The sequence below is a fragment of the Oncorhynchus masou genome, unplaced genomic scaffold (assembly GCF_036934945.1).
Source record: "Oncorhynchus masou masou isolate Uvic2021 unplaced genomic scaffold, UVic_Omas_1.1 unplaced_scaffold_10150, whole genome shotgun sequence".
NCBI classification, from domain to species: domain Eukaryota; kingdom Metazoa; phylum Chordata; class Actinopteri; order Salmoniformes; family Salmonidae; genus Oncorhynchus; species Oncorhynchus masou.
The window spans coordinates 1-9,561 of record NW_026999854.1 but is presented as its reverse complement, the minus strand read 5'-3'; the positions used below and the strand labels follow the sequence as shown (position 1 = coordinate 9,561).

The 9,561-nt window shown below is 45.7% G+C and overlaps 1 protein-coding gene across 1 annotated transcript; it reads left to right on the top strand.

Annotated features, from left to right (window-relative positions):
• Window positions 1-880: 880 nt before the first annotated feature.
• Window positions 881-7,971, top strand: LOC135528680 (SH3 and multiple ankyrin repeat domains protein 3-like; the record flags this gene model as incomplete). Its single annotated transcript, XM_064957793.1, has 4 exons — window positions 881-918; window positions 1,353-1,430; window positions 1,548-1,614; window positions 7,820-7,971. Coding segments are annotated over 4 exons (335 nt in total), but the record flags the coding sequence as incomplete, so codon positions are not given.
• Window positions 7,972-9,561: the final 1,590 nt, after the last annotated feature.

The following is a 9,561-nucleotide window of genomic DNA, read 5'->3' as shown; positions in this document are numbered from 1 at the left end:
TCTATGCAACCAGGTAATACTACACCTGTGGTCTATACAACCAGGTAACACTATACCTGTGTGGTCTATACAACCAGGTAATACTACACCTGTGGTCTATACAACCAGGTAACACTACACCTGTGGTCTATACAACCAGGTAATACTACACCTGTGTGGTCTATACAACCAGGTAATACTACACCTGTGTGGTCTATACAACCAGGTAACACTACACCTGTGGTCTATACAACCAGGTAATACAACACCTGTGGTCTATACAACCAGGTAATACTACACCTGTGTGGTCTATACAACCAGGTAATACTACACCTGTCTGGTCTATACAACCAGGTAACACTACACCTGTGGTCTATACAACCAGGTAACACTACACCTGTGGTCTATACAACCAGGTAACACTATACCTGTGTGGTCTATACAACCAGGTAACACTACACCTGTGTGGTCTATACAACCAGGTAATACTACACCTGTGTGGTCTATACAACCAGGTAACACTATACCTGTGGTCTATACAACCAGGTAATACTACACCTGTGTGGTCTATACAACCAGGTAATACTACACCTGTGTGGTCTATACAACCAGGTAACACTATACCTGTGGTCTATACAGCCAGGTAATACTACACCTGTGTGGTCTATACAACCAGGTAACACTATACCTGTGGTCTATACAACCAGGTAATACTACACCTGTGTGTTCTATACAACCAGGTAACACTACACCTGTGGTCTATACAACCAGGTAACACTATATCTGTGTGGTCTATACAACCAGGTAATACTACACCTGTGTGGTCTATACAACCAGGTAACACTACACCTGTGGTCTATACAACCAGGTAATACTACACCTGTGTGGTCTATACAACCAGGTAACACTGCCCTGCACCTGTGTGGTCTATACAACCAGGTAACACTACACCTGTGTGGTCTATACAACCAGGTAATACTACACCTGTGTGGTCTATACAACCAGGTAACACTACACCTGTGGTCTATACAACCAGGTAATACTACACCTGTGTGGTCTATACAACCAGGTAACACTACACCTGTGGTCTATACAACCAGGTAATACTACACCTGTGGTCTATACAACCAGGTAACACTATACCTGTGTGGTCTATACAACCAGGTAACACTACACCTGTGGTCTATACAACCAGGTAATACTACACCTGTGCGGTCTATACAACCAGGTAATGCTACATCTGTGTGGTCTATCCAACCAGGTAACACTACACCTGTGTGGTCTATACAACCAGGTAATACAACACCTGTGGTCTATACAACCAGGTAAGCAGGGCTGTTATGTGTGACTGACTGTGATGTTTCCTTTCTCAGGACGGCTGTGCCAGAGTTCTGCTGTTCAGAGGAACAAATAAAGACATTAAGAACTACAACAACCAAACAGCTTTTCAGGTAATGAACTACAACACCGAATGCAGTGTGATTTGGCATAGTTTTAATGCTTGTTTCTGACAATGGTTCACTGTGGATCCAAATAGAAAGATATATATAGTGTGTGTGTGTGTGTAGGTGGCCATCATTGCTGGGAATTTTGACCTGGCAGAGATCATTAAGATCCATAAGGCCTCAGACGTAGGTGAGTCCATCCTGGACCCTGTGTGTTAATGTCTGTGTTTAACCATGGGGATCCCTAACCCTTCTCTGTGTGTTAATGTCTGTGTTTAACCATGGGGAACCCTAACCCTTCTCTGTGTGTTAATGTCTGTGTTTAACCATGGGGATCCCTAACCCATCTCTGTGTGTTAATGTCTGTGTTTAACCATGTAGAACCCTAACCCATCTCTGTGTGTTAATGTCTGCGTTTAACCATGGGGAACCCTAACCCTTCTCTGTGTGTTAATGTCTGTGTTTAACCATGTAGAACCCTAACCCTTCTCTGTGTGTTAATGTCTGTGTTTAACCATGGGGAACCCTAACCCTTCTCTGTGTGTTAATGTCTGTGTTTAACCATGGGGAACCCTAACCCTTCTCTGTGTGTTAATGTCTGTGTTTAACCATGTGGATGTGGGAACCCTAACCCTTCTCTGTGTGTTAATGTCTGTGTTTAACCATGGGGAACCCTAACCCTTCTCTGTGTGATAATGTCTGTGTTTAACCATAGGGAACCCTAACCCTTCTCTGTGTGTTAATGTCTGTGTTTAACCATAGGGAAACCTAACCCTTCTCTGTGTGTTAATGTCTGTGTTTAACCATGGGGAGACCTAACCCTTCTCTGTGTGTTAATGTCTGTGTTTAACCATGTAGAACCCTAACCCTTCTCTGTGTGTTAATGTCTGTGTTTAACCATGTTGATATGGGGAAACCTAAACTTCTCTGTGTGTTAATGTCTGTGTTTAACCATGGGGAACCCTAACCCTTCTCTGTGTGTTAATGTCTGTGTTTAACCATGTGGAACCCTAACCCTTCTCTCTGTGTGTTAATGTCTGTGTTTAACTATGTGGATATGGGGAAACCTAACCCTTCTCTGTGTGTTAATGTCTGTGTTTAACCATGGGGAAACCTAACCCTTCTCTGTGTGTTAACACTGTGTTTAACCATGTGGGAACCCTAACCCTTCTCTGTGTGTTAATGTCTGTGTTTAACCATGGGGAACCCTAACCCTTCTCTGTGTGTTAATGTCTGTGTTTAACCATGGGGAACCCTAACCCTTCTCTGTGTGTTAATGTCTGTGTTTAACCATGTGGATATGGGGAACCCTAACTCTTCTGTGTGTTAATGTCTGTGTTTAACCATGTGGAACCCTAACCCTTCTCTGTGTGTTAATGTCTGTGTTTAACCATGTAGAACCCTAACCCTTCTCTGTGTGTTAATGTCTGTGTTTAACCATGTGGAACCCTAACCCTTCTCTGTGTGTTAATGTCTGTGTTTAACCATGTATGGGGAACCCTAACTTTCTCTGTGTGTTAATGTCTGTGTTTAACCATGTATATGAACCCTAACTTTTCTCTGTGTGTTAATGTCTGTGTTTAACCATGTGGAACCCTAACCCTTCTGTGTGTTAATGTATGTGTTTAACCATGTAGAACCCTAACCCTTCTCTGTGTGTTAATGTCTGTGTTTAACCATGTGGATGTGGGGAACCCTAACCCATCTCTCTGTGTGTTAATGTCTGTGTTTAACCATGGATATGGGGAACCCTAACCCTTCTCTGTGTGTTAATGTCTGTGTTTAACCATGTGGAACCCTAACCCTTCTCTGTGTGTTAATGTCTGTGTTTAACCATGTGGAACCCTAACCCTTCTCTGTGTGTTAATGTCTGTGCTTAACCATGTGGAACCCTAACCCTTCTCTGGATAATGTCTGTGGGCTTAACCATAACCATGTGGTTAATGTCTGTGTTTAACCATGGGGAAACCTAACCCTTCTCTGTGTGTTAATGTCTGTGTTTAACCATGGGGAACCCTAACCCTTCTTCTCTGTGTGTTAATGTCTGTGTTTAACCATGGGAACCCTAACCCTTCTCTGTGTTAATGTCTGTGTTTAACCATGTAGAACCCTAACCCTTCTCTGTGTGTTAATGTCTGTGTTTAACCATGTGGAACCCTAACCCTTCTCTGTGTGTTAATGTCTGTGTTTAACCATGTGGATATGGGGGAAACCTAACCCTTCTCTGTGTGATATGTCTGTGTTTAACCATGGGGAACCTAACCCTTCTCTGTGTGTTAATGTCTGTGTTTAACCATGTGGAACCCTAACCCTTCTCTGTGTGTTAATGTCTGTGTTTAACCATGTAGAACCCTAACCCTTCTCTGTGTGTTAATGTCTGTGTTTAACCATGTGGAACCCTAACCCTTCTCTGTGTGTTAATGTCTGTGTTTAACCATGTTGATATGGGGAACCCTAACCCTTCTCTGTGTGTTAATGTCTGTGTTTAACCATGTGGAACCCTAACCCTTCTCTGTGTGTTAATGTCTGTGTTTAACCATGTGGAACCCTAACCCTTCTCTGTGTGTTAATGTCTGTGTTTAACCATGTGGAACCCTAACCCTTCTCTGTGTGTTAATGTCTGTGTGTTTAACCATGTGGATATGGGGAACCCTTCTCTCTGTGTGTTAATGTCTGTGTTTAACCATGTGGATATGAACCTAACTCTTCTCTGTGTGTTAATGTCTGTGTTTAACCATGTGGAACCCTAACCCTTCTCTGTGTGTTAATGTATGTGTTTAACCATGTAGAACCCTAACCCTTCTCTGTGTGTTAATGTCTGTGTTTAACCATGTGGATGTGGGGAACCCTAACCCATCTCTGTGTGTTAATGTCTGTGTTTAACCATGTGGATATGGGGAACCCTAACCCTTCTCTGTGTGTTAATGTCTGTGTTTAACCATGTGGAACCCTAACCCTTCTCTGTGTGTTAATGTATGTGTTTAACCATGTAGAACCCTAACCCTTCTCTGTGTGTTTAATGTCTGTGTTTAACCATGTGGAACCCTAACCCTTCTCTGTGTGTTAATGTCTGTGTTTAACCATGTGGATATGGGGAACCCTAACTCTTCTCTGTGTGTTAATGTCTGTGTTTAACCATGTGGAACCCTAACCCTTCTCTGTGTGTTAATGTCTGTGTTTAACCATGTGGAACCCTAACCCTTCTCTGTGTGTTAATGTCTGTGTTTAACCATGTAGAACCCTAACCCTTCTTGTGTGTTAATGTCTGTGTTTAACCATGTGGAACCCTAACCCTTCTCTGTGTGTTAATGTCTGTGTTTATCCATGTGGATATGGGGAACCCTAACTCTTCTCTGTGTGTTAATGTCTGTGTTTAACCATGTGGAACCCTAACCTTCTCTGTGTGTTAATGTCTGTGTTTAACCATGTGGAACCCTAACCCTTCTCTGTGTGTTAATGTCTAACTATGTGTTTAACCATGTGATATGAACCCTAACCCTTCTCTGTGTGTTAATGTCTGTGTTTAACCATGGGGAACCCTAACCCTTCTCTGTGTTAATGTCTGTGTTTAACCATGTGGAACCCTAACCCTTCTCTGTGTGTTAATGTCTGTGTTTAACCATGTGGATGTGGGGAACCCTAACCCTTCTCTGTGTGTTAATGTCTGTGTTTAACCATGGGGAAACCTAACCCTTCTCTGTGTGTTAACGTCTGTGTTTAACCATGTAGAACCCTAACCCTTCTCTGTGTGTTAATGTCTGTGTTTAACCATGGGGAAACCTAACCCTTCTCTCTGTGTGTTAATGTCTGTGTTTAACCATGTGGAACCCTAACCCTTCTCTGTGTGTTAATGTCTGTGTTTAACCATGTGGATATGGGGAACCCTAACCCTTCTCTGTGTGTTAATGTCTGTGTTTAACCATGTGGATATGGGTGGAACCCTAACTCTTCTCTGTGTGTTAATGTCTGTGTTTAACCATGTGGAACCCTAACCCTTCTCTGTGTGTTAATGTCTGTGTTTAACCATGTGGAACCCTAACCCTTCTCTGTGTGTTAATGTCTGTGTTTAACCATGTGGATATGGGGAACCCTAACCTCTTCTCTGTGTTAATGTCTGTGTTTAACCATGTGGAACCCTAACCCTTCTCTGTGTGTTAATGTCTGTGTTTAACCATGTGGAACCCTAACCCCTTCTCTGTGTTTAATGTCTGTGTTTAACCATGTGGATGTGGGGAACCCTAACCCATCTCTGTGTGTTAATGTCTGTGTTTAACCATGTGGAACCCTAACCTTCTCTGTGTGTTAATGTATGTGTTTAACCATGTGGAACCCTAACCCCTTCTCTGTGTGTTAATGTCTGTGTTTAACCATGTGGATGTGGGGAACCCTAACCCATCTCTGTGTGTTAATGTCTGTGTTTAACCATGTGGATATGGGGAACCCTAACCCTTCTCTGTGTGTTAATGTCTGTGTTTAACCCTAACCATGTGGAACCACTATAACCCATCTCTGTGTGTTAATGTCTGTGTTTAACAGCTTAACCATGTAGAACCCTAACTCCTTCTCTGTGTGTTAATGTCTGTGTTTAACCATGTGGAACCCTAACCCTTCTCTGTGTGTTAATGTCTGTGTTTAACCATGTGGAACCCTAACCCTTCTCTGTGTGTTAATGTCTGTGTTTAACCATGTAGAACCCTAACCCTTCTCTGTGTGTTAATGTCTGTGTTTAACCATGTGGAACCCTAACCCTTCTCTGTGTGTTAATGTCTGTGTTTATCCATGTGGATATGGGGAACCCTAACTCTTCTCTGTGTGTTAATGTCTGTGTTTAACCATGTGGAACCCTAACCCTTCTCTGTGTGTTAATGTCTGTGTTTAACCATGTGGAACCCTAACCCTTCTCTGTGTGTTAATGTCTGTGTTTAACCATGTAGAACCCTAACCCTTCTCTGTGTGTTAATGTCTGTGTTTAACCATGTGGAACCCTAACCCTTCTCTGTGTGTTAATGTATGTGTTTAACCATGTGGAACCCTAACCCTTCTCTGTGTGTTAATGTCTGTGTTTAACCATGTGGATGTGGGGAACCCTAACCCATCTCTGTGTGTTAATGTCTGTGTTTAACCATGTGGATATGGGGAACCCTAACCCTTCTCTGTGTGTTAATGTCTGTGTTTAACCATGTGGATGTGGGGAACCCTAACCCATCTCTGTGTGTTAATGTCTGTGTTTAACCATGTGGATATGGGGAACCCTAACCCTTCTCTGTGTGTTAATGTCTGTGTTTATCCATGTGGATATGGGGAACCCTAACTCTTCTCTGTGTGTTAATGTCTGTGTTTAACCATGTGGAACCCTAACCCTTCTCTGTGTGTTAATGTCTGTGTTTAACCATGTGGAACCCTAACCCTTCTCTGTGTGTTAATGTCTGTGTTTAACCATGTAGAACCCTAACCCTTCTCTGTGTGTTAATGTCTGTGTTTAACCATGTGGAACCCTAACCCTTCTCTGTGTGTTAATGTATGTGTTTAACCATGTGGAACCCTAACCCTTCTCTGTGTGTTAATGTCTGTGTTTAACCATGTGGATGTGGGGAACCCTAACCCATCTCTGTGTGTTAATGTCTGTGTTTAACCATGTGGATATGGGGAACCCTAACCCTTCTCTGTGTGTTAATGTCTGTGTTTAACCATGTGGAACCCTAACCCTTCTCTGTGTGTTAATGCCTGTGTTTAACCATGTGGATGTGGGGAAACCTAACCCTTCTCTGTGTGTCAATGTCTGTGTTTAACCATGTGGAACACTATCCCTTCTCTGTGTGTTAATGTCTGTGTTTAACCATGTAGAACCCTAACCCTTCTCTGTGTGTTAATGTCTGTGTTTAACCATGTGGATGTGGGGAACCCTAACCCTTCTCTGTGTGTTAATGTCTGTGTTTAACCATGTGGAACCCTAACCCTTCTCTGTGTGTTAATGTCTGTGTTTAACCATGTGGAACCCTAACCCTTCTCTGTGTGTTAATGTCTGTGTTTAACCATGTGGATGTGGGGAACCCTAACCCTTCTCTGTGTGTTAATGTCTGTGTTTAAACATGTGGATGTGGGGAACCCTAACCCTTCTCTGTGTGTTAATGTCTGTGTTTAACCATGGGAACCCTAACCCTTCTCTGTGTGTTAATGTCTGTGTTTAACCATGTGGATGTGGGGAACCCTAACCCTTCTCTGTGTGTTAATGTCTGTGTTTAACCATGTGGATGTGGGGAACCCTAACCCTTCTCTGTGTGTTAATGTCTGTGTTTAACCATGTGGATGTGGGGAACCCTAACCCTTCTCTGTGTGTTAATGTCTGTGTTTAACCATGTGGATGTTGGGAACCCTAACCCTTCTCTGTTTCTCAGTGCCTTTCAGAGAGAGCCCTTCCTATTCCTCAAAGCGCCGACGTCTGGGTGGGGCCAATAATGTTGGTGTGTGTGGCTCATCATCTCCCCGTTATCTGATTCGCTCAGCTAGCGACAACGCTCTGGAAAGCCCCGCCTCTTCTTCCCCGGCCCCTCCCTCCATAGTCTGGAGAACACAAACACTTCCACCCGGCAGGCAGACACACACAGCCTTCGCAGACAGACACGGCGCCTCAGGTACACATACAGCCTTCACAGACAGACACGGTGCCTTAGGTGCACAGACAGCCTTCACAGACAGACACGGCGCCTTAGGTGCACAGACAGCCTTCGCAGACAGACACGGCGCCTCAGGTACACACACAGCCTTCGCAGACAGACACGGCGCCTCAGGTACACATACAGCCTTCGCAGGCAGACACGGCGCCTCAGGTACACACACAGCCTTCGCAGACAGACACGGCGCCTCAGGTACACACACAGCCTTCGCAGACAGACACGGTGCCTCAGGTACACACACAGCCTTCGCAGACAGACACGGTGCCTCAGGTACACACACAGCCTTCGCAGACAGACACGGTGCCTCAGGTACACACACAGCCTTCGCAGACAGACACGGCGCCTCAGGTACACACACAGCCTTCGCAGGCAGACACGGTGCCTCAGGTACACACACAGCCTTCACAGGCAGACACGGTGCCTCAGGTACACACACAGCCTTCGCAGACAGACACGGTGCCTCAGGTACACACACAGCCTTCGCAGACAGACACGGTGCCTCAGGTACACACACAGCCTTCGCAGACAGACACGGTGCCTCAGGTACACACACAGCCTTCACAGGCAGACACGGTGCCTCAGGTACACACACAGCCTTCGCAGACAGACACGGCGCCTTAGGTGCACACACAGCCTTCGCAGACAGACACGGCACCTCAGGTACACACACAGCCTTCGCAGACAGACACGGTGCCTCAGGTACACACGCAGCCTTCGCAGACAGACACGGTGCCTCAGGTACACACACAGCCTTCGCAGACAGACACGGTGCCTCAGGTACACACACAGCCTTCGCAGACAGACACGGTGCCTCAGGTACACACGCAGCCTTCGCAGACAGACACGGTGCCTCAGGTACACACACAGCCTTCGCAGACAGACACGGCGCCTCAGGTACACACACAGCCTTCGCAGACAGACACGGCGCCTCAGATACAAACGCAGACACACACAGACCGACCGACAGAGACAGACAGACAGACAGACAGACAGACAGACAGACAGACAGACAGACAGACAGACAGGCAGACAGACAGGCAGACAGACGTATACACACACACACACAGACAGACAGACAGAGATACACACCTGCCTGCGTGCTTTTGTGTGTATGTCTGTGTGTCCATGCTTATGTGTGTGTGTCTGTGTGTGCGCGTGCGTGCGCGTGCATGCGTGTGTATGTCTGTGTTTTCATGTGTGTTTGTATAGCCCGAGTGGCAGGCTACAGAGGGACCCCAGCCCGCCCCCATCTCCCCCAGCCCAGTCCAGCATGGGGAAACGCAGGCTGTACAGCGCCGTGCCGGGAGGACGTTCATCGCTACCCGCTCTCACACACCGCAGGGCCCCGGAGAGATCAGCCTGCATCGTGGGGAGAGAGTCAAAGGCCGGACACTCCTCTCCTCCAATCGGCTGTCTTTCCACACTGTACAATTTGCTGTCTCCTCCTCACTGTCCAATCAGTT